This window comes from Brachypodium distachyon, chromosome 2 (assembly GCF_000005505.3).
Source record: "Brachypodium distachyon strain Bd21 chromosome 2, Brachypodium_distachyon_v3.0, whole genome shotgun sequence".
In the NCBI taxonomy this organism is placed as follows: Eukaryota; Viridiplantae; Streptophyta; class Magnoliopsida; order Poales; family Poaceae; genus Brachypodium; species Brachypodium distachyon.
The window spans coordinates 47,004,078-47,026,956 of NC_016132.3; the positions used below are offsets into that span (position 1 = coordinate 47,004,078).

The window sequence follows — 22,879 nt, forward strand, 5'->3', positions numbered from 1 at the left end:
ATGTAACCAGTGTCATCCTGTTTGCAACAAAACTGTTTGGATCCACTAAACTAGGTGTAACACACCTTTATTCGTAATACTGGCATTTCCTAAATAAAAAGTTGTAACACACCAAGTTGAGGTGGCTGTAAAAAAAGAAGTTTAGGTGGACGAACTGGAGAAACCAGTGTGATGAACGAACGACAGATCAGCGAGCACGCTGCACTCATCTCGGTCTACACAAGACCGAGTCCACCCGCGAATCCCTCCTGCTCCCGAGTCCCCACCCTCCTCTTCTCCCCTCCTTATTCCATCCCCCGACCCCGATCCCAAACCCCTGCCATCCTTTCCCGAAGTGCGGAGCCGCCACTCCCCACCCCGCGGACCATTTGGAAAACCTAGATCCAAATCCTCGCCGCCGGCCATGGCGACCCGCCGGGCCATCTCATCCATCGTGCGTTCCGCTTCCCGCATCCGTGCCGCCTCCCCGTCCCCGTTACCCCGCGCGCCGCTCCACCGCCCGTCCCCCGCCGGGTTCCTTCTCAACCGCGCCGCCGCCTACGCGACCTCCGCCGCGGCGCAGGCTGCTCCCGCCACGCCGCCCCCCACCTCCGCTAAGCACACTGGTGGTAAGATTACAGATGAGTTCACCGGCGCCGGCTCGGTGGGGCAGGTTTGCCAGGTGATTGGCGCTGTGGTCGACGTGCGGTTCGACGAGGGGCTCCCGCCTATCCTAACGGCGCTGGAGGTGCTCGACAACAGTATCCGCCTTGTGCTCGAGGTGGCGCAACATCTCGGGGAGAACGTGGTCCGCACCATCGCTATGGACGGGACGGAAGGGCTCGTCCGCGGTCAGCGCGTGCTCAACACCGGCTCTCCCATCACTGTAATACATCCCCCTCTTGTCCCGCAACCTCGATCATGTTTGAAATGTTTCATTTGAATCTGATTATAATCTGATGAAATGGCGAAATGGTAGGTGTTAGATTTGATTTGTCTGTACGGATTTGTGTATCGACTGATTAATCTTCAATTAGTATATCCATGTCTCTGGTCTGCAAATGGATAGACTCTGCACATCATGCCTGTCGTTGGTCTACCATGTTTTCACATATTTGAATATTCAGCCCATTCATCTCACCCTTGGGATGAAAATATTTACCATTTTGATATTTCAGTAAAGGTACTGCCTGGCGCATGCCGCATTCTTTAACTTTTCTGCCTTATAATCTCTATGGTCCCTCAATTACATAAATCAGGTGGGTAGCATCTATCCTTTTTTGGGGGGTGTAGGTAGTAGTGAGAGAGAGGATTGAGAGAAATGCATGGGTTCCATGTAGGTTTGCACAAGGTAATTATCGATGTAGGTTCGTAATTGGCAAGACCAAAAGACAATTCATTTCCCAAAGCTGTCAGTAAATTAAAAGTGTAAAACCACAGTTGTTTTGATTAGCTTGCAAATTTTTAAAGTTTGGTTGCGAGGTTAACCTTTTTAAATATTCATCGATATTAAGATTATTCTGTTAGACTGCAGATATTTACTGTCTTTCAAGTTTGAACTTAGCTGCTATTATTCTTTTTAGTATCACTGTCGCTATTTTGAACCAATGGACCCTGTTGCCATTTCTATCGCTATTTTCTGCTTTTAATCTCTATCGCTATTTTGTCGCCATTTCTGCTTTTATCGATGCATTTATGTGCACTTTTGTAGGTCCCTGTTGGTAGGGCAACTCTTGGGCGTATTATAAATGTTATTGGTGAGCCAATCGATGAGAGGGGAGATATAAGTAAGTTGGTTTGACATGCATTTTATTTATAGGACTCATATTCCCTATCCTCTCGGCTCCAGAGACAAACCACTCATGAATTTATCAGCTGTTTATGAATTTATGTTTCTGATTACCAGAAACTCAGGATTATCACCTGTTTATGAATTTACGTTGCTGATTACTCCTCTCCTCTCTGCTGCAGAGACAAACCATTTCCTACCTATCCATCGTGAAGCCCCTGCTTTTGTTGAGCAAGCTACTGAGCAACAAATCCTTGTTACTGGAATTAAGGTTTGCTTTTGTCTGTTCTGCTTCTTTTTCTTAAAAGTTGGTGCTTCTAGTTTGATAGGTTTATTTTAAGTTGGCAAGAGATGTTCCTGTTTTTGCAATGTTACTTCTAACGCAAGCATTGTACTGCTACCAGGTTGTGGATTTGCTTGCACCCTATCAAAGAGGTGGTAAAATTGGTCTCTTTGGTGGTGCAGGGGTGGGCAAAACTGTCCTTATTATGGAGTTGATCAACAACGTTGCCAAGGCCCATGGTTTGTTTTTGTTACAGATCTTGATGGTCTGCCAAGGTCTTTGTTGTGCTTTATTTTGGCTTATTGTTCTTTTGTTTATTCCAGGTGGTTTCTCTGTCTTTGCTGGTGTTGGAGAACGTACTCGTGAGGGTAACGACTTGTATAGGGAAATGATTGAGAGTGGTGTGATTAAGCTTGGTGACAAGCAGGTAAATGATACACATTTTTAATATATTAATGGAATTCATTTCTGTAAGGTAAATTATTCTTACACTGTAGTATGTGGCAGAGTGAGAGCAAGTGTGCTCTTGTCTACGGGCAAATGAATGAGCCCCCTGGTGCTCGTGCCCGTGTTGGACTGACTGGTTTAACTGTTGCTGAGCACTTCCGTGATGCTGAAGGACAGGATGTGCTTCTCTTCATTGATAACATTTTCCGTTTCACTCAGGTAAAGCTCTCTGAGTCCCTTCTGCCATCTCATGTCTGGCAAGTACCGGCAATGATATCAGTGGTAGTTGTTGCACAATAGACATCAGCCAAACATATGCTCATCTTTCTGCTCTACTTACGTTATTGTAATCAGCAAAAGATATTGGCATTGTGTATTTTTGTGCCTTTAAAAGTTGTGCATTTGTTTATTCTGTGTCAGGCAAACTCTGAGGTGTCTGCCCTGCTTGGACGTATTCCATCTGCTGTGGGATACCAACCAACCCTTGCTACTGATCTGGGAGGACTACAGGAACGGATTACCACCACCAAAAAGGGTTCCATTACATCTGTGCAAGCTATTTATGTGCCTGCTGATGACTTGACAGATCCTGCACCTGCTACAACTTTCGCTCATCTTGATGCTACTACTGTGCTCTCACGACAGGCATGCCTACGTAAAATCTATTATAATTTGAACTGATTGCCATGTTGGTTGTTATGATGTGACTTTGCTTCTGCTGCATGTGCAGATTTCTGAGCTTGGTATTTATCCTGCTGTCGATCCTTTGGACTCCACATCCAGAATGTTGTCTCCCCACGTTCTTGGTGAGGAGCACTACAACACTGCTCGTGGTGTCCAGAAGGTTCTCCAGAATTACAAGAATCTTCAAGATATTATTGCCATTTTGGGAATGGATGAGCTCAGTGAGGATGATAAGTTAACAGTTGCTCGCGCTAGGAAAATTCAGCGGTTCCTTAGCCAGCCTTTTCATGTTGCTGAAGTGTTCACAGGTGCACCTGGAAAGTATGTTGAACTAAAGGAGAGTGTTCAAAGTTTCCAGGTAATTGACGGTGTTGTGTTTTTGTTTTTGCTTAGTATTTTAGGTGGTGTTGGGTGCTCTATATAAGGTTAAGCATAATTCTAATGAGTATTTTCATGGTTGTAGATGATTAGATACAAATATAACTAATTCTGCAAATATTCTAGTTTTCTACATGTATATTTGGTTATATTATTTGTCATTGTTACAATTGTTGCTCTCTAATGATAAAATTTGCATGCACACTGCAGCTGCTTCATGTTTGATTTATTTCTTATACTGAAAAAAATGTCGTGCAAATTCTATCTACTTAGATCATGTTTTTTTGATAGAGTGGATTCTTAGGAATTAGGATTTTGGTTTGAAACGTGACTCGAAATACAGTTCATAGGTTTTTTTGGCCACTAAGATTGCTTTATCGTCCTGCTGGTGTCATAGGACATAAGCTATGCATATGTGCTTCTTTTAAATTTTTAATATTTTAGTCAATATGTTATGTGCTTAGTGCCACCGCACTTGTGGATGTGTAGCATTATCAATACTTTGACATAGCTAGAGTACATCACTATATCAGTCATTTTTTGGGAACAAACAGCTCCTAAGGAGCATGTGTACTTTGAAAAGGCATGTGGTTTGTTCTCTTTATTTCTTGTGGTGCATTACTCCTGCTCCTTTTTTTCTCCAAGTCTTGCCATACTTTTATGTAGTGACTATTATTATCCTAATGGTTGTAGTTTTTTACCACCTACCAATTGATCTTCTCAACATATGACAGGGTGTATTGGATGGCAAGTACGATGATCTTTCTGAGCAGTCATTTTACATGGTTGGTGGAATAGATGAGGTCATTGCCAAGGCAGAGAAGATCGCCAAGGAGAATGCGTAGAAATCTCCTCACATTTTAACTTTTTGTGGTCAACCTGTTGTGCCTTTTATTTTATGTTAGCCAGGATGTACTTACAGGCAGGAGGCCCGGCCCTGCTGATGGATGTTTTCACCCCTCCACTTTTTCCCGAATAAGGACTTGCAGTGACCTATTTGTTTGGCTTACTGCCCTTCAAGGAAGAATTGAGTTCTCTTTTTTGTGTGACCCATGAGCGGCGAGGCCGTTAACCTGTTACTTCTCATTAAAAAAAAACTGAAATATTTGTCTTCGATAGTAGTGCTCTCCTGTCTATACGTGGTACGTGTTGATGTTTCTATTCAATTTTGTTACTAGTAGTTAAATTAATTCGCACTTCAGGATTGTTAGAGTCATCATCAGCACTTCATGCTTTTCTTCTTTTCTGTTTCTGTCACAGGCACTTTTATGCAAGCTCTGTTTGTAATCTGAGTTGTCGTAGTTATTTTGTCCCACTTTATTTGCACTTTCATCATGTGTCCCGTCACAATCTCACTCACTTTGTTTTACCCTATTTTCCAACCGTTTGCAACAAAATTGGTCCATTATTTTTCCTAGGCATGCTTCCGAAATCTGAAAAGACAAGGTATCTGGTTTCTAAAGTGTGAAAGGTAATATGTTATTTACTATCCTACTAGCTGGAAATTAATGGTGCACGCATGTGTTTCTAAATTACCAATTTAACTTAAATGATTAAAATTATATCATAAAAAAGTTTTTCGATAACGAATCTAATGTTAATGTTAGTAATTTTTGTGCAATATAATGCATATTTAATCAATCAAATTGGAGATCTAGGTATGCGTGTCTACCTCATGTTATGGGACGGAGGGAGTAGAAATGGTACGGTCTGTTGCTCCGATATATTTTGGATAATATTCGTTGCTAATTTGCTATGACTATCCCATCTAGTCGTACTCGCTCTGTCCCATATTAACTGTCTTTCTATTACATGTATCAAGACGCTTTCTAGGCATAGATACATTCATATTTGAACAAATTTGAGTCGCTTAATATGGGACGGAGGGAGCACTCACTAATGTTCATTCTCTAGTCTCAACAATAAACTGAACCTGCTAAATAATACGAGACAACTTTGGATGCATAATAAGTGCTCGAAGGTAATCTGAGTTAAAATCTGTTACCAAATGATAGAAATTGTCGCGTACAAGACATTCACCGTGGTACATGAGACGCCACTATCTCTCACGGCTTAGATGACGTCGAAGCTTAGTAGACCATGGAACGAGCCTTCGAAGTTTCCGCATCAGAAATCGAGGATGTTTTCACGGACTCTGTTAGTGCCTGAACTCCTACACCGGGGATGCCGAGCACCCCTTTTTAGGTTCAATGGTGGCTCGGCAGCTACTCCGACGATCTGCTCCCAAGCTCACACGTTCACAAACTAGACGCATGGATTTTTTCCAAGTTGAGGCCGCACAGAGCCGTAACACCCTACATCCTGATATGTGTTTATAGTTTGCCAGGTGAGGGGGGGGGGGGGGCAGGTTACATAATTCTTAGGGGCTCTTACTAGTACGGCGTTGGGTCAGCATTCACCGACCGGGTCCCATCCAGTCTTGTCCCTCCTTCAGTGGGTAGGGGCATTAAATGCCCTCTGTCAGCTGTCAGGCGCGCAGACGGTGCGCGATGCCTCCTTTTTCCACTTGGACCCGCGCACAGAAGCACCCCATGAGCTTCTCGAGGTCACATTACCTGACGTAGTCGTGGTGCGGCCGAAGTGCCCTGAGGGAGGCGTCCCCCGTGAGCCCTCTAATTTCCTGCTGACGCGAGCTTGCGGGGGCTCGGGCTATAGCTTTCGGGTGATGCGGATGGGCCCAAGGGCCTGCCTTGCTTGCTCCCGCTGGCCTGGTGCTCTTCGCAACTTCTTCCTCCATGGTGGTGTGGAGCCAGTGTACCCCCGCTCTCCTTCGCTGGATTGCTGACGAACCGGGTGGAGGGTTTATATAGCCTTTGCGCCTACTGCGTAGTCTGGTCCCATCCTGTCTTTGGGGTGTGTGACTTGACTTGACCACAATATTTTGGCTTTACCTACTAGTAATTGACAAAATCGATGTTTTTTCAACCCCATGTAGGACAAATTGACCGGGAAAGAGTTCGAGGAACTCGCCCTCGACGGTCGAAACTATCCAACTTGGGCAATGGACGTAAAAGTGAGCCTTGTGTCACGCGGTCTTTCAGCGACCATACAACCTCCTCAAGAGGGACAACCGCCCATCGCAGATTTATACAAATATAATGCCTTATATACTATAAGGAACCACATCCATGCTGATCTCAAATTAGAGTATCATGAAAGAAGATCCATACACAGTATGGCTTGCCCTTCAAACTAGATATGAACAGCAGAAGGCCGTGATTTTGCCTGAAGCCACACATGAATGGACTCAACTACGCCTACAAGATTTTAAATCCATTGGAGAGTTCAATCATGCCATTCATAAAATTTGTTCAAAATTGCAATTTTGCGAGAAGGAACCTTCTGAAGCGGAAAAGATTGAAAAGACCTTATCCACTATGCTTCCGGCCGATAGGATCCTCCAGCAACAGTATCATGCACGCCAATTCAATAGATGTTCTGATCTTATCCATGTTTTACTTCAAGCCGAAAAGCATGATGAACTTCTAATGAGGAACCATCATCAGCGTCCTGTAGGCATTGCACCTTTGCCTGAACTACATGCTAATTTTCAGAAAAACAATAAGTTCAATGGATCGACTAATCGACCAAACAACTTCAGAGGCAAGCAAAAGGGCAACAAGAAAAACAAGCCACGTGTACAGGAAAAGGGGAAAGGCACTTTCAAACCACAATACGACAAATCTAAAGTTTGTCAGAAATGTGGGTGCTACAAGCATATTACAAAGAAATGCCGTACCCCTCGTCATTTGGTACATCTGTACCTCCAATCCGTAGGACGCAAGCGACCTGCTCATCAAGGACCAAGATTTGAATCACACTTCAATTTCCAATCCGACAATTTCAAGGAATCCGGTTGTTCGCATGACATCAAGGACCCAAGCAACAACCCGACAATCCGATCGTGTGAGGATCTAATGAGCACGGAGAACATGATCATTGAATTCACTTCAAATGATATGTTTGGAGACCTAAATTAGTTCACCTATCTCCAAAATAGATATTATCTATATTTACGTTCCTAAGTATTGTTGTATATAAATTATAATGACTATTGTCATCTATATTGTAATATTACGTTATTGTATCATCACTTTGGTACCTACATATTTGACATATGTATTGTAAATTACGATATTGTATTATTATTTTAATACATAAATAAATTTGTATGTATTCTATATATCTATTAAGAATGATATTAAAATTCTTCCTTTTCCATATATAGTTTTCTACGGGAGTCAATCCAAAATGGACGAAGAACTTTGCCTTGTGGACAGCGCCACCACAAACACTATACTTAGGGAAACAAAATATTTCCAAACCATTACTAAAATGCAAGGTAATATTTTGACAATCGCTGGACGCGATACATTAATTGTTGGCTCTGGACGTGCCATCATCTGAAAGATCGGTATGGTCGACTAGAGGGGGGGTGAATAGGTGACTAACAATTTTACTTTTTCTTTTCACTTTTAAGGATACAAGCATCAATACATGGGTTCACTAAAATGTCTAAATGATGAACACCCCTAGTATGATGCAATAGCCGAAGCACTAACACAAGCAATAGATAATCAATTGAAACTTGCTTGATAGCCAAAGCACAAGATACATAATTAAGCTTTGCAAGTAAGTAAAGGGGCAATAATGATACCACACAGGAAGACAAAGATTTCACCGGAGTTCCACCTATTGGGGTCGGTGTACGTCTCCGTTTGGAGGAGTGCTCTACCATAAGGGTAGAGGCGCCACAAAGGTTCACTCTATTCTCCAACTCACCACACCACAAAGGTGGGCGAGCTCTCACAACACCACAAAGGCGAGGTGAGTTCCACTAGTGGCTTGCTTGAGGGCGAACGCCAACCCTTACGAACTTGATCGGGGCTCTCTCCACAACTTAATTGGAAGCTCCCAATCCGAGAAGAAGGGCACGTCTCCACAACTTAATTGGAGACTCCTTCCTGAATCCACAAGCACCACCTCGCAAGATTAGTGGTCTTGAGGAGACACCTTTCGGCTAGGGATCCCAAAATCCCAAGAGTAACAAAATCCACAAAGGAAACAAGGAGAATCAACTTTTTGCTTTGGTGAAACCCTAGATCTTGATCTTCTCCTCCAATCCTCAAAAGATGAATCAAAGGGGGGGAACTACGGAGGGAGATCAAGGGAAATGAAGCTCTTGTGTTCTTGGGGTGAGAGAGGGGCTTTTCTTGGTTGTGCTTGGTGTGGAAACCCGTTGGGGATGAATCCCCTTTAAGTAGACTCGAAATCTAACCGTTACGACCAATTTCAGTTAGACCAGTACCTGGGAGGAGGCTGACCAGAAGTTCTAGGGGGTAGAACTTCTGCCCTGCGAATTAATTAAATTAAAAGCTCATTATCCAGAACATCGAATTAAAACAGTCCGAATGGACAATGCCGCTGAATCTCCTCACGTGCCTTTAATGATTATTGCATGGCATTAGGAATCGAAGTTCAGCATTCAGTCCCATATGTGCACACACAAAATAGTTTGGCTGAATCTTTTATTAATAGAATTAAATTCATTGCAATACATTTATTATAGAATTGTAATTTACCAAAAACTTGTTAGGGTCATGCGGTTATACATGCCGCTGATTTAATTCATTTGCGACCAACTGCATATCATACTACTTCTTCCTTTCAATTAGTAAATGAAAATCCACCAAGTATTTTCCATCTGCGAAAATTAGGTTGCGCTACATACGTACCGATCTCACCACCACAACGTACATCCATGGGACCACATAGAAAATTGGGGATCTATGTGGCGTACAAATTCCCTTCAATTATCAAGTACCTAGAACCTCTAACAGGGGATCTATTAACTGCCCAGTACGCTGATTGTATTTTTAATGAGGATCATTTCCGGCATTAGGGGGAGATTTAAAGTACCAAAAACAAGAATGCCACGAAATCAACTGGAATGTCCAAGACATTCCGCCTCAGATCCACGTACTGAAGAAACTGAACAACTGTTCAGAAAATTATAAATTTGCAACATATTCCAAACAATCTAGCAGAAGCATTTGTTGATTACAAAGGTGTAACTAAATCCTATAATTCTGCACAAAACGTACCCGAAAGAGTGGAGATACTTATAAAATCTACTCAACCTCATGCACCTACCGTTCAAAGGAAGAGGGGAGAGGTACGACAACTAAAAAGGATCTAACTTTAAGCAAGCAACAAAAGGAACAAACGAAGGAGCCGCGGCAAAGAAAAACAGAAGAATAAACCTTATGAACCTCCTTCTACAACACAAATGTGAGTCAACATTTGATTGATCGAGATCAATTGGGTAATATACACCCAGTGGATAAACAACATCCACAACCCAGCTCAATAGTGCACTGAATTACTGATGCTGGGACACCGGAAAACCTGAACTTAACCGCAACGAGAAATCGCGAACAGTTACCAAAGGTAAACGAAATTTTCACAAATTACTTAGACACGGGAGAAATATATACAATAGAAAGACTACATTTGTCGACACTTATTTCTCTACTAAGATTGCAAACAACCTATTAAATGATCATGATCCAAAGACCATAGCCGAGTGTGAAAAACGCTTCGACTGGCCTAAATGGAAGGATGCAATTCAAGCAGAAATAACCTCGCTCAATAAAAGGAAGGTATTTACAGAAGTAATACCTACACCTCTAAATATTTTCCTAGTGGGATTCAAATGGGTTTTTGTCCAGAAAAGGAACGAAAACAATGAGTTGGTGAGATACAAAGCAAGACTAGTAGCACAAGGGTTCACGCAGAGACCCGGCATTTATTTCAATGAAACATATTCTCCGGTTATGAGTGGAATTATTTTCCGATATTTAATCTCATTGTCTGTTCAAAATCGTCTATCTATGCAGTTGATGGACGTCGTGACTGCATATTTTTATGGGTCATTAGATTCGGACATTTACATGAAGGTTCTCGATGGAATCCAAATTCCGAATACTAACGCAAGACACAACATGTACTGTGTAAAGTTGAATAAATCTTTATACGATTTAACACAGTCGGGTAGAATGTGGTACAACCGACAATGAGTTTCTCATTAAAACGGGTTACTCTAACAATGATGACTGCCCATGTGTATTCATCAAGAAATCCAAAACAGGATTTTGCATTATCTCTGTATATGTTGATGATTTAAACATCATTGGCAAGAAACATGATATAGATGAAGCTCGTAATCATCTAATGACGGACTTTGAAATGAAAGATTTGGGTAAAACCAAGTTCTGCTTAGGTTTACAACTTGAGCACCTTCCTTCGGGAATATTGGTTCACCAAGCTACATATATCCAGAAAATCTTGGTGAAATTTAACATGGACAAATCCTATCCATGCAAAACACTTATGGTAGTTCGATCTCTAGACGTAGAGAAAGATCCATTCAGACCAAAAGGTGATGGAGAGGAAATTTTGGGATCTGAATTCCCATATCTTAGTGCCATTGGCGCATTAATGTACCTAGCAAATTGCATCCGGCCGGATATTGCATTTGTGGTAAATTTACTAGCTAAACACAGCGCAACTCCAACAAAACGCCATTGGGTAGGAGTCAAGCAAGTTTTTCGCTACGTACAAGGCACTAAAAATCTAGGTCTATATTTCCAAAAGGAAAACCAAGACTCTGAATTAATCGGATACACTGATGCTGGTTATTTATCTGATCCCCACAATGCCAGATCCCAGACCGGTTTCGTGTTCCTACACGGTGGGACAACCATATCGTGGAAGTCCTCTAAGCAGACTCTAGTGGCTACATCCACAAATCATTCGGAAATAATAGCTTTATACGAAGCATCTCGTGAAAGTGTATGGCTACGCAGAATGATTAACCACAAAGAACAATCATGTGGTATTGGTTCTATTGAATCACCAACAATTATCTATGAGGATAATTCTGCTTGCGTTGCCCACATGCAAACAGGTTATATAAAAAACAATATTAGTAAACATATTGCACCTAAATTATTCTATCCTCATGAATTACAACAAAATGGAGAGATAAATATTTTGCAAACCAAATCATGTGATAACCTCGCTGATTTGTTCACTAAGTACTTACTCAACTCCACATTTCAAAAACGTGTATACGGGATTGGTATGCGACGACTTAAAAATTTACAAGCATCAGGGGGAGCATTCACCTGATTTTAACCTGTTCATAACATCATATCTCACTCTTTTCCTATTATGAGTTTTACTCACTAGTTTCTCATAAAAGGTTTTTAATGGGACAATATTAACATAAGATTATATGTCATATTTTCTATTTTCCTCACCGGGGTTTTGTAGATAATATACAAGACATATTTATTGTTCACATAATTCAATATGAATTATCAAGAGACAATATTTAAAATATGTTATACCATTTTCTTCTTATTTTTCCCATTGGATTTTTAAAGGAAGTTTTCATAACATAAGTATTATTATCATTTTTCCTCAATATTTTTTCCACGGGGTTTTTGGAGGAAATTACAAGATTATAAGATTCCATGATGATTCAAGAATATACAAATCAACGGAGCAAATTGATCAAAGGAAAGTGCTGAGAATAATTATTTATGATCAATTAGAATTAATTATTAGTTAATTAATAGTTAATTACGCAGTTAAAGTTGTAACTGTTCATGTCCCAATTTGGCAAAATTGGGACGCGAATGCTTAAAACATGAAGCACCAATGCATGTATTGGTGTCATCAATATAATCATCAATCAATGGAACAAGACACGTATTTCATTCCTCAATAGTTATCTGGTCCAGGGATGCTTTGGTCCACGCAGCCACGCCAGCTGGCACAGTGATGCGACATACTCCGTCAGATCTGCAGGTTAAACGTGGCTACTTAAAAGTGGGCCCCTACCGGTCAGCACTTCATGCTCCACGTATTTACCGTTGCAACTTGGTATCCGACTTGCAAGCTCGCCCTTGCCTTGTTCAAACGGCCGGCTGGATCTCACATCCCGGACCGTCGAATTCAAAACGGAGGCCCCAGGATGCGATCCCTCGAGAGCGGGCCCCATAAAGACTAGCGCTAACGTCTCTCTGCGGCTGTCTCCTTCCTTGACTCCTTTCGAATTTTCCATTCCTTCTCCACTTTTCTTGCCCCCTTCCCCATTTCAAAACATTTCAAATCACTCTCTCCTGCTCTCCGCCATCTTCTCCGTTCTCTCGCTCGCCCCGAGGACCCCATCCGCGCGATCCCTTCAGCGGCCATCCCCGGCGTACCCACCGTCTATACCGCGCCGACCGGCGAAGAGGTAATCCCGATTCACCCGGACCCCCGGGTCTCACGCGGGGTTTGCCGGATTGGATCTGGTTGCTCGCGCGCCGTGAGGGGGAAACCCTAGTTTCATCGGCGATTTCGTCGCCCCTGTTATAATACGAGGTCGCTTCCCTCCTACGGCGTTGGATTTGATCTTCAATTTGGCCACCTTGCAGATTTCCGCTCCTCGCGATGGGTAGCGCGGCGAAAGACCAGCTCCTCCCATGTGATAAGCTCCTCCTCGAGCTTAAGGTACGTTGCGGGCTCCCCCTGTCCAGCGCTTTGCGCCTTGTATGTCTGTTCCTCGCGCGGTTGCCTCGAGGGACTGAGAGATGTTATCTGTTTCAGGTGATTTGGGATGAAGTCGGGGAGCCCGACACGGCGCGGGACAAGACCCTGCTGGAGCTTGAGCAGGAATGCCTGGATGTCTACAGGAGGAAGGTTGACCAGGCCAACCGCTGCCGGGCACAGCTGCGGCAATCCATTGCAGAGGCTGAGGCTGAGCTCGCCGGTATCTGTTCGGCCATAGGGGAGCCGCCAGTTCACGTCAGGCAGGTTTGTTCCTGGCTTCACAAGTACACTATGTGCCATCTCGAACACTGTTAATTATTCCTATAAAAGAAACGAAAAGAAGAAGAATAGTGCTAATGTTGGCGTGGGAAAGGAAATTTAGAACAGTAGAAAACTGTAGACTACACTTCATTTTGTGTGCTAACAGCTGAGACGAATCTTACATGGACTAGAGTACTAGACAATGATCTAATAGGACCACTGCAGGTCACTGTGCATTACACCATGACAGTAATAGCCCATCACCAACTAATCTTGCTAAAAAAAGCTATTCTCTTCATCAAATTTTACTTATGTGTCAGTATACCTGCAAATATGTAAATGCAACATCATTCACTTTGAGTCGAGCCAACAAGAATACAATCTTAGTATTTTAGGGCCACTTTAACTAAGCTGCTGCTTTGATATCGTGATTACTGTATGTGCAACAACATTCATAATCTGTTGTACTGAAGACTCAATAAACTACATAGTACTGCATGAATATTTGATACTGTTCAATTTCTTGTATTTGCAACATTCATAACCTGTTGTACTGAAGACTATTCCAGCTTAACTGATCTTTTCAGTATGTTAATCTTAATTTGGCAGTCAAACCAGAAGTTACATGGTTTAAGGGAGGAGTTGAATGCAATTGTACCGTATTTGGAGGAGATGAAGACTAAGAAGGTCGAGCGATGGAACCAGTTTGTTCATGTCATAGAGGAGATTAAAAAGATTTCATCTGAAATCAGGCCTTCAGACTTTTTACCATTTAAAAAGCCTGTGGATCAGTCGGATCTGTCATTAAGAAAGCTTGAGGAGTTAACGAAGGAGTTAGAATCCCTTCAGAAAGAGAAGGTCATCATCGCTCCTGCCAATCTAATTCTTTCACCAGTCATATTCTCACCATTCTAGCCGGACTCTTCATTGCCCTTATAAAGCTTATTATGTCTTTTGTCTTTGTGTTCTTGACAGAGTGATAGGGTGAAGCAAGTAATGGAACATTTGAATACATTGCATTCCTTATGTGAGGTGCTTGGCATAGACTTCAAACAAACAATACATGAGGTGCACCCTAGCCTGGATGAGGCTGACGGGTCAAAGAACCTGAGCAACACTACAATCGACAGACTTGCATCAGCTGTAAATAGACTGCGTGAAATGAAAATTCAGAGGATGCAAAAGGTCAGTATTTTCTGTGTTGTGTAGAAGTGTTTGCAATAGGTGTTACATTCTATCCTTAACTCTGGTTACATGAACCTGGCAGCTTCAAGATTTTGCGTCGACAATGCTAGAACTATGGAATCTCATGGATACACCAATTGAAGAACAACAGATGTTCCAGAATGTAACGTGCAATATTGCTGCTTCAGAGCATGAAATTACGGAACCCAACATCCTGTCAATTGACTTCCTCGGTTACGTGAGTCACTATTGCTGCAGAGATTGCTCTCATGTCGCAGTTGATATCGTTATCTTTTTCTACCGAGCTGGATCATTCAGAGATTTTACTCATAAATGTAGGTGGAATCTGAGGTTATAAGGCTTGAACAACTGAAAGGAAGCAAAATGAAGGACCTTGTATTGAAAAAGAAATCAGAATTAGAAGAGCACAGAAGACGTGCACATCTAATTGGTGAGGAAGGATATTCAGATGAATTTAACATCGAGGCTATTGAGTCCGGTATGATCTTCTCCTGCCTTTTTGACATCTCGTGCTCAGTAAAATGTGCTTCAGCCCTGCAAATTGTCATCACAACTATCTCACCACTGTTACCTTTTCTTCTACAGGAGCTATTGATCCTGCACTGGTGCTGGAACAAATTGAGGCTCACATTGCAACAGTTAAAGACGAAGCTTTCAGTCGAAAGGATATCCTCGAGAAGGTCGAAAGATTTCTGAATGCATGTGAGGAGGAAGCCTGGCTGGAAGATTACAACAAAGTATGGATGCTGCCCAATTTTATATTCAATTGCCCTCAATATTTTTTTTTCCGATAATGATTGTTCCCTTTACATGAAATGTTTAGGATGACAATCGTTACAATGCTGGAAGGGGGGCACATCTTACGCTTAAGAGGGCTGAAAAAGCTCGCATTTTGGTTAACAAGATTCCAGGTATTGTTACTGCATGTGATCTGTTATAACTTCTTGACCAAATTTATTCAGATGATATACCTTCTCCATTTATTTGTTATTGCCTTGTGCAGGAATGGTAGATGTTTTGTCCTCGAAAATCATAGCTTGGGAGAATGAAAGAGGAAAAGAGTTCACATACGATGGTGTATGTTTACTGATTTAAGTTTTTTTAGTGCTTGTCTGATTTGGTTTCTTACTAGTTTGGTTATTGCAATATTTCCAGGTACGCCTTATCTCGATGCTTGACGAATACATGATTGTTCGCCAGGAGAAAGAGCAAGAGAAGAAGAGACAAAGGGTATTACGCCGTTGCATAACTATCGAAATTCCTTACACCATCAGTTTCAGTCAATAGTTCAAATACCTGAACTGAATATAACTGCAGGATCAGAAAAAGGTCCAGGATCAACTGAAAGCTGAGCAGGAAGCTCTCTACGGTTCAAAACCAAGTCCATCCAAGCCTCAAAGTACAAAGAAGGCACCTAGAAACTCGATAGGTGGCGCAAACCGCAGGTTGTCAGTTGGTGGAGCCCCGTTCCAGGTGCCCAAAACAGATATATTGCATTCGAAGACTGTACGTGCCGCAAAGAGAACCGAAGACATTGCCACTTTGTCCCCTGGTAAGAAAAGAAGCCTCTGTTAGTTCTCATATTTTTTTTCCACCTCCTAATTTCTTCTTCTTCGTAAGCCTCTGATGTAAGTGACCAATTTCAGGCAGTAGAGGCATAGACATTGCCGATCTTCCCATCAAGAAGTTATCTTTCAATGCCAGTGCTCTGCGTGAGACGGAGACGCCTCGTAAGCCTTTTGCTCAGATCATGCCAGCAAGCAGTGTCCCGTCTACGCCTGTGCGGCCAATCACCAATGACATGGAGGACGAGAACCGGACCCCCAACCCAAAGACATTTGGGGCATTGAATCCTAAGACGCCGATGACTGTGGCAGCTCCGATGCAGTTGGCAATGACGCCTGCTGTGGGCAACAAGGTTGCTGCTACTCCTGTTTCCCTTGTTTACGAGAAACCAGAGCTGGCATTGCCGGAGGAGATTGAGTATTCATTCGAAGAAAGGCGGCTGGCTGCCTATCTGGCAAGAGAGAAATTGCTTAGCTGTTGAGAGGCGCCGAGATCTCCACATTTGGCTATTGTTGGTCGACGACAGTCGGCCAGTGCTCTTCAGATTCACCGCAACCTTTTCATTGTTTTCCATACTCTTAGTAAGGAAGTTTACACTTTGACAACTTCCGTTCAGTTCGGTACCCCCATTGGTTAGCTTATTGAGTTGTATAGGTTCCTCAGCACTGAATCTTCTCAAGTCAGTTTGATTAAACGGATCAGCAGTGTCGCAAAGATTAACCGTTATATATTTCTGTTCTTTATGCGTGATCCAAATTGCATATCAAGGATCAGAATCTTGGAATGTATCGTAGTGTACGTGTGTTGTTGGTGTAAAATTTCAGTGGATGCGCGTTGGCCAAGCGCATAAAATACGATGCCGTCATCTCGCACCATCCGCGCAGAAGAGATTTTCCACCACAGTTGCCTGCGTTGAAAATGCTCCACAAATCTGGCGCTAGCATAGCATAATCGCCACCAATTAGCAGTTTTGATTCGACAGCAGCTGCCGAACCAAAGCCTAGCTAGGTGCTAGGACTTACCGAGTGCGCAGGCCACCAAACAAAGTAACCCGACGCCAACCATTTTCCATCCATGTCTGCTCAAACATTCCCCGGCCTCAGACTCTCCAACCAACCAACCATCACGCAGCACGTACGGTAGCGAAGAGCAACGCCCATTGACAGTGACCCCGCAACTCAAGACGTATCAACAGAACAGTACGTACTCCAGAGAACGGCGAGCACGTAACCCGGATCAAAGACGGAGAGTGGCCTGGCCACTAACGCTCGAGAGTGACCGCCTAACTTAAGACGTAGCACTAGCAACAGAACCGTACGCGTTATGGCTTAGCACGCAAGACGCAACCCGTAGGTCGAACGCACCGAGTGGATCGACGGATCGAGAGAGGGACCAGCCGGCGTCAGATCACACGGGTACGGCTCTCGTCCATAATTAGGCTCCCTTGCGCCACCAGGAACCGGCGTCCGCGGGCACGGCCATGCCGGTTTTGGCCGGAGCTTCAGGATGGCGATAACAACAGCTCACCCCACGCCGAGGACACACCGTCCGTGAATTCCACACAGCGCGCTCGCGGGGGCACCTGCCCGCACAACTCAACGGACAGGCATGTGCACGTACATGTGCGGTGTGGCTTTCCTTGGCCTCAGCGTTATGCGCTAGCGCTCTATGCAACTTGCAGCAGCGGCCTCCGGCACCGGCACACTCGATCGGCAGCCACGCGATTCTCCTATCCAGCTATCCTATTCCTATCCCCATTCGAGTCCGTTTCCCGGCGCCTTCGTCCGCGACAATAATTCCTATTCCTGCAGATCGATTCCCCTCTAGCTGCCTGCAAGTTGTGGAGGCACAGATACTGCACCTCGTATGATTTGGGGTCATGTGATGTTTTTTATTTAAGGCGTCATGTGATGTTTTGATGCGCGCGGAGGAGTCAAGTCATGACACCTCCGGCCGGGAGAGTCAAGCTAGCTGCTGCATGTTCGAGATCCCCTGGTTCGACTTCGATTCGTTTAACCTCGTCGTTGCTGGTTTCTCACTAACTGTCACTGTCTGTCGGTTCAGAGATTTTTGTTCTCTCCATTTGCGTGTTACCTGTACTTGCAATATGAAGTGCCGCGTTAGGCTAGTCAGTGGCCCTAGCGTGCAATAGAGCGGGGACCGGTTAGCCTGCCGCCCTTCCGCGTGCTACTTACTCAAAGCAAACCGCGGAAGATACTTTCTCGGTTTTCGGTTGTTCCAGGTATTTTTGTGGGAAATGAAGGACCTGGAAGGGTGATCAGGTTCCAAAAGTCGTTACGGCCTGTGTTCTGTGTTCTGTATTTTTTTTCTTCCATATTCAGCATAATGTCGTTGAAGACGAAGGCATGCTGCTTCGTTAGAGATAGAGTGATACCGCTTGGTTAAAATTTCACGAAATTTGACGATGCTGGCCAAATATTGAAACTCAATGTAGCCCCTTGTTTTTTTAAAAAAAAAAAGTTTTCCTAGTCTCCGATGCAATGCTTTAAGCCTTTAACTATAGTTCCAACTATAATGTACAAATATTGTAAAGAGTATTTGCTTCTTCTTCTCTATACTTATGTTAATTTTTTTAAGGCAATTATACTACTCCATTTCAAGATATAAAACATTGTCAAAGTCTCCGTTGAAGGAAACAAAGTACGCCTTATATTTTAAACAGGGAGACTACTAGCTAACTAGCATAAGCTTACTGTGACACAAAAGTCAGAAATTTGATGATGTCGATTTAAACGACGATGTCAATTTTTGACCGTGCATGCATAACTTGCCAAAATTATTGACCGATCCAACATATGTTTCAACTTATTATATAACTAAACTGCAGATGCATGCTAAATTCATAGACCGCCATTGTTTTTACTCAACATGCAACTTTCCCAGTATCATATATGAAGCTTTAACTATAGTTCATTTTTTTTTTGAAAGGTCCAGCAAAGACTGGCTTTCTGATGTATTAGCAGGTAGAAGGTAAATACAGGGTTTGCCCTAAGGCAAAAAGGAGGAAAAAAACAGCGAAGAGAAAGAAAGTGGAGAAACGAAACGAAAAAAGGAAGAAAAAATCATGGGGGCTCCCAGAGGAGCTTCCTGAGCGCCCGCAAAAGCCCATTCCTGTGCTTCATCCATAGTTCATTTATGATATACTTGCAAAAGTATTCAAGAGAAACACTAGTCGTATTTGTCTGGTGCATATATATGCCTAGTAACCGGAAGAAAGAATTCCATATTTACTATCCTAATTTTGCCCATATGCCATCAACATTTCCTGTTTCTAAATGTATCACTCAAATTTTGCATTGAGTACAAATTAACCACTACATTGAATTGACCGTTAAGTTACTGATGAAAAGACAATTTTGCCCCTAGGTACCATGGTGATTTTCTCTTTACCAAGAACCATTAGGGAATTTTGGCTCCAGCTCTCTGGCAACAACCCCAGATACCCCAGGCCTTTCTCTGCCACTGCAGAAGAGAGTGTCACCTCCTCGCACGTCGTGGTAGTCTGGTAGAGTGTTGCCTCCTCGTAATATGGGTATATTTGTCAATATGGAAAACCCCGACAATTGATTAGGTTTTGTATAACAGTCCATTCACCGTAGTGATTAACTTGTACTCACTCCGATCCTAAATTTTTGTCATTGTTTTAGTCCAAATTTGTACTAAAACAATGACAAGTACAATTTAGGATTGGAGGTAGTACCCAAAATGCAAAATTTGAGTGGTAGATTTGGAAGCAAGAAATTTTAAGTAGCATTTGGACAAAATTTAGATGGTAAGATATATCTCTCTAATCGGAAATGTACACTTTTTTTCAAGCGAAACCCAGTGACTTTCTAATTTGATGCTTATAGTTTTTTGGATATAATACTGATTGATATGGGTGTTACGCTGAATGTCGAATTAGGCATCTAGTTAGGACCAATTTGTGGTTACTGGATGGTGTTACGCTGAACTTATTTTATAATCTCATGTGAAAAAATACATGTGAAAGTTGAAAAAAGTTTGCTAGCCAAACGAAAAATTAGGCAAAATTGGTTGAAATTGCTGGATTGTCATAATTATCTCAATGCCAAACTCAACCATGCATATAAAATGTAATCTACTATATATAAAGTTTGAATCAAATTAAATATTGCAATACGTTGACTTGAATATACTAATTGGGCCTCGGGGGCAGCATGGTTCGGTTTTTCTAATGCAACTTAATTTTGTGCCTTCTAGATATACCACGAACGGAACAGCTAAAGTATTTTTGCCCCCATGTTTTGCCTTCCTTGGTCAAATCAACCTGGTTTTGAGCGCCAACTGTAATATCATCAACTCGTCTAACCGCAGGACGTAGACAGGCGGCGCTGAAAATTGAAGGCGGTGTTCTGAAAATTCAGCCAAAGAGAACAGAGTCTGATGCCGACAACTGAACAGTGAACACTAACTGTGGAAACGCTTTAGCGCTATGGACTGAACTGCAAGTTCGTGGTTTGTCTCCTGGACGAAAAGTGGAAACCGGAATCCCCATTCTATTTCCCACCCTGTCGATCTAAACTTTGTCGAAGCGAGGGCACGGTCGGAGCCCGGGCCCGGCCGCGCACGCCTCCTGGCGCACCCAGCTAGCAGCGGCGTCCCGTGTCGACTATTTTCTTCTGGGTTCGCCGTCCCACCGAGCCCAACCGAACCCGAACTCCCGTCCCCGTGGTCGGTCGGCCCCACGCGCAAGTCCGCTTCGACGACCCACTCTGGCCAGCACCACCACCTCACTCCTCACTCAGCTCAGCTTGCTTTCCGACCCACCACGCCACCACCGGCGTCACATCCCATCCACCTCACGCGTTTCCCCCAAGCAATTCACGCCACCGCTCCGCCCAACTATATAATCTCCCGCGCAGCCTCGCAACCGATCCCCCATTCCCAGCCACCACACAATCGGACACGCACCCCAGACACCAACCCACATTCCCCTGCAGCCTTCCCGTCTACTAGCTCCGATCCGCCGCATGGGGAACTTCGCGTCGTGCACTCTGGCCAGGATCCCCGGCGCGGCGAAGGGCGCCAGGGTCGTGCTCCCGGACGGCGGGGTGCGGCTCGTCAGGCCGCCGGCGACGGCCGCGGAGCTGATGCTCGAGGCGCCCGGACACTTCCTGGCCGACGCCCGCGCGCTGCAAGCGGGGCGACGGATCGCGGCGCTCGCGGCGGACGAGGACCTCGAGCTCGGCGCCGTCTACGCCGCGTTCCCCATGAAGCGCCTCGGCTCGCAGGCCGTGCCCGCCGACGTGGCCCGCCTCGCGGCCGTCTTCGCCAGGGAGGCCGCGCGGAGGCCCGCGGCTTCGGCCAAGGTGTCGGCCATCGTCATCGTGGCGCAGCCCGAGGCTGACGTGGCCCAGGCCACGGAGGCCGTCAGGGCGCCGCGGCTGGATGAGATGGCCGTGGAGGACGAGGCGGCCGCCGCGGAGATCGGGGAGCTCAAGCAGCGGATCAGCGGCGGGCGCCTGTCCAGGCGGCGGCCCACGTTGGAGACCATACACGAGGAGAGCTACGCGGCGGCGGTGGCAACATGCTGATGCTGCGAGTCGATTAATTAGCCACGGCCGGAGAAACAAAGGGAGAGATGGCAAAGGCCTTCTCTCCGCCTCATTTTTTCATTCTTTTTTCTTGACCTTGTATAAAAAAATATCGGTGCCTCTTTTTTCATGTATTTTTGAGCGATCAAAGGGCAATTAATGGAACAAGAACAAAATGGTGGACGAGTGATTAACGAATCAACAAGATCCAACAATTTTCACAATTGCAATTCCTTTTCGGCGGTACTCCAGACTTTATCCTGTCCTGAATAATGGAGTGAAAAAAGTACATTGTTTTTTAAATATATGGCCGCTTGAAAACTTTTTTACTCAACATGAAAACACTATCCTTCTACTTGTGAAGGATTCATATGGATATTAGGAAGGGAAATTAGTTATTTCAAACTCATTTTCCCAACCTTCTCAAAAAGAGGTGTGTTGTGAATTGTGGTGTGTGTGTGATTGTGCATCTGAACAGATGCTGCAGCTAAAAAAAGGGAAAATCGTTATTGGATGTTTGTTTTCGAGAACGCGTAGAAGTCTTACGAGTTGTTTCACTAAGAAAGAATGCATCGGCCCGAGCAAACAAAGAAAGAATAATAGGATGGAGAGCTAGAAATTTCGATTAGCTTGTTCTACCGAACTCTACGCAGGTCGTTGTCTGCCTGAAGGCCCATTGATAAAACTTCTGTCTCTATCGATTCATTCACTCTATTTAGCAAACACATCTTCAAAGCTTTAAAAAACTATGAAAAAAAGAAAGAAAGAAAATCTCAGATGCACATTTTTGGATATATTAGTCTGTTCAGTTTCAGGTTTTAGACAAATAAATGAGTAGTATTATATTTGAATCCTGTCCATGTCAGGTTTTACTTAGCAAAAGAAACTATCAGCGTATTATATATTTATCGTGAAAGGAATGGAGGCTGCAGCAGAGGAACTCCGCATGTGGTCCTTCGGGCTGACCGACAGAGCCGAATTCCTTTTGTGGGAACCATATCTCTCATGTCCATTTTTGTAAGTTCTGTGCTTTTATTTCTTGGCCGCTGGTTCTAATCCCGTAACCCTGTACGCGACCGTGCTCAG

At 43.8% G+C, this 22,879-nt stretch overlaps 3 protein-coding genes across 3 annotated transcripts; all 3 read left to right on the plus strand.

Annotated features, from left to right (window-relative positions):
• Positions 1 to 293: 293 nt before the first annotated feature.
• Positions 294 to 4,678, plus strand: LOC100843462 (ATP synthase subunit beta, mitochondrial). The gene is made up of 9 exons (XM_003569532.4): positions 294 to 865; positions 1,691 to 1,766; positions 1,951 to 2,039; positions 2,173 to 2,290; positions 2,375 to 2,478; positions 2,559 to 2,717; positions 2,919 to 3,143; positions 3,229 to 3,540; positions 4,295 to 4,678. Exons 1-9 carry the CDS (start codon positions 404 to 406, stop codon positions 4,403 to 4,405), a joined length of 1,656 nt encoding a protein of 551 aa, XP_003569580.1. The 5' UTR covers positions 294 to 403; the 3' UTR covers positions 4,406 to 4,678.
• Positions 4,679 to 12,700: 8,022 nt separating this feature from the next.
• LOC100843770 (65-kDa microtubule-associated protein 3) lies at positions 12,701 to 16,978 on the plus strand. The gene is made up of 13 exons (XM_003569533.3): positions 12,701 to 12,888; positions 13,070 to 13,145; positions 13,242 to 13,448; positions 14,055 to 14,303; positions 14,421 to 14,630; positions 14,713 to 14,868; positions 14,970 to 15,129; positions 15,237 to 15,388; positions 15,475 to 15,562; positions 15,655 to 15,728; positions 15,807 to 15,881; positions 15,969 to 16,203; positions 16,298 to 16,978. The coding sequence occupies exons 2-13, from the start codon at positions 13,086 to 13,088 to the stop codon at positions 16,696 to 16,698; spliced, it is 2,067 nt and encodes a 688-aa protein (XP_003569581.1). The 5' UTR covers positions 12,701 to 12,888; positions 13,070 to 13,085; the 3' UTR covers positions 16,699 to 16,978.
• A 4,139-nt stretch (positions 16,979 to 21,117) lies between these two features.
• On the plus strand, positions 21,118 to 22,017 carry LOC100835323. The gene has a single exon (XM_003566955.4). It carries the CDS (start codon positions 21,230 to 21,232, stop codon positions 21,791 to 21,793), a length of 564 nt encoding a protein of 187 aa, XP_003567003.1. The 5' UTR covers positions 21,118 to 21,229; the 3' UTR covers positions 21,794 to 22,017.
• Positions 22,018 to 22,879: the final 862 nt, after the last annotated feature.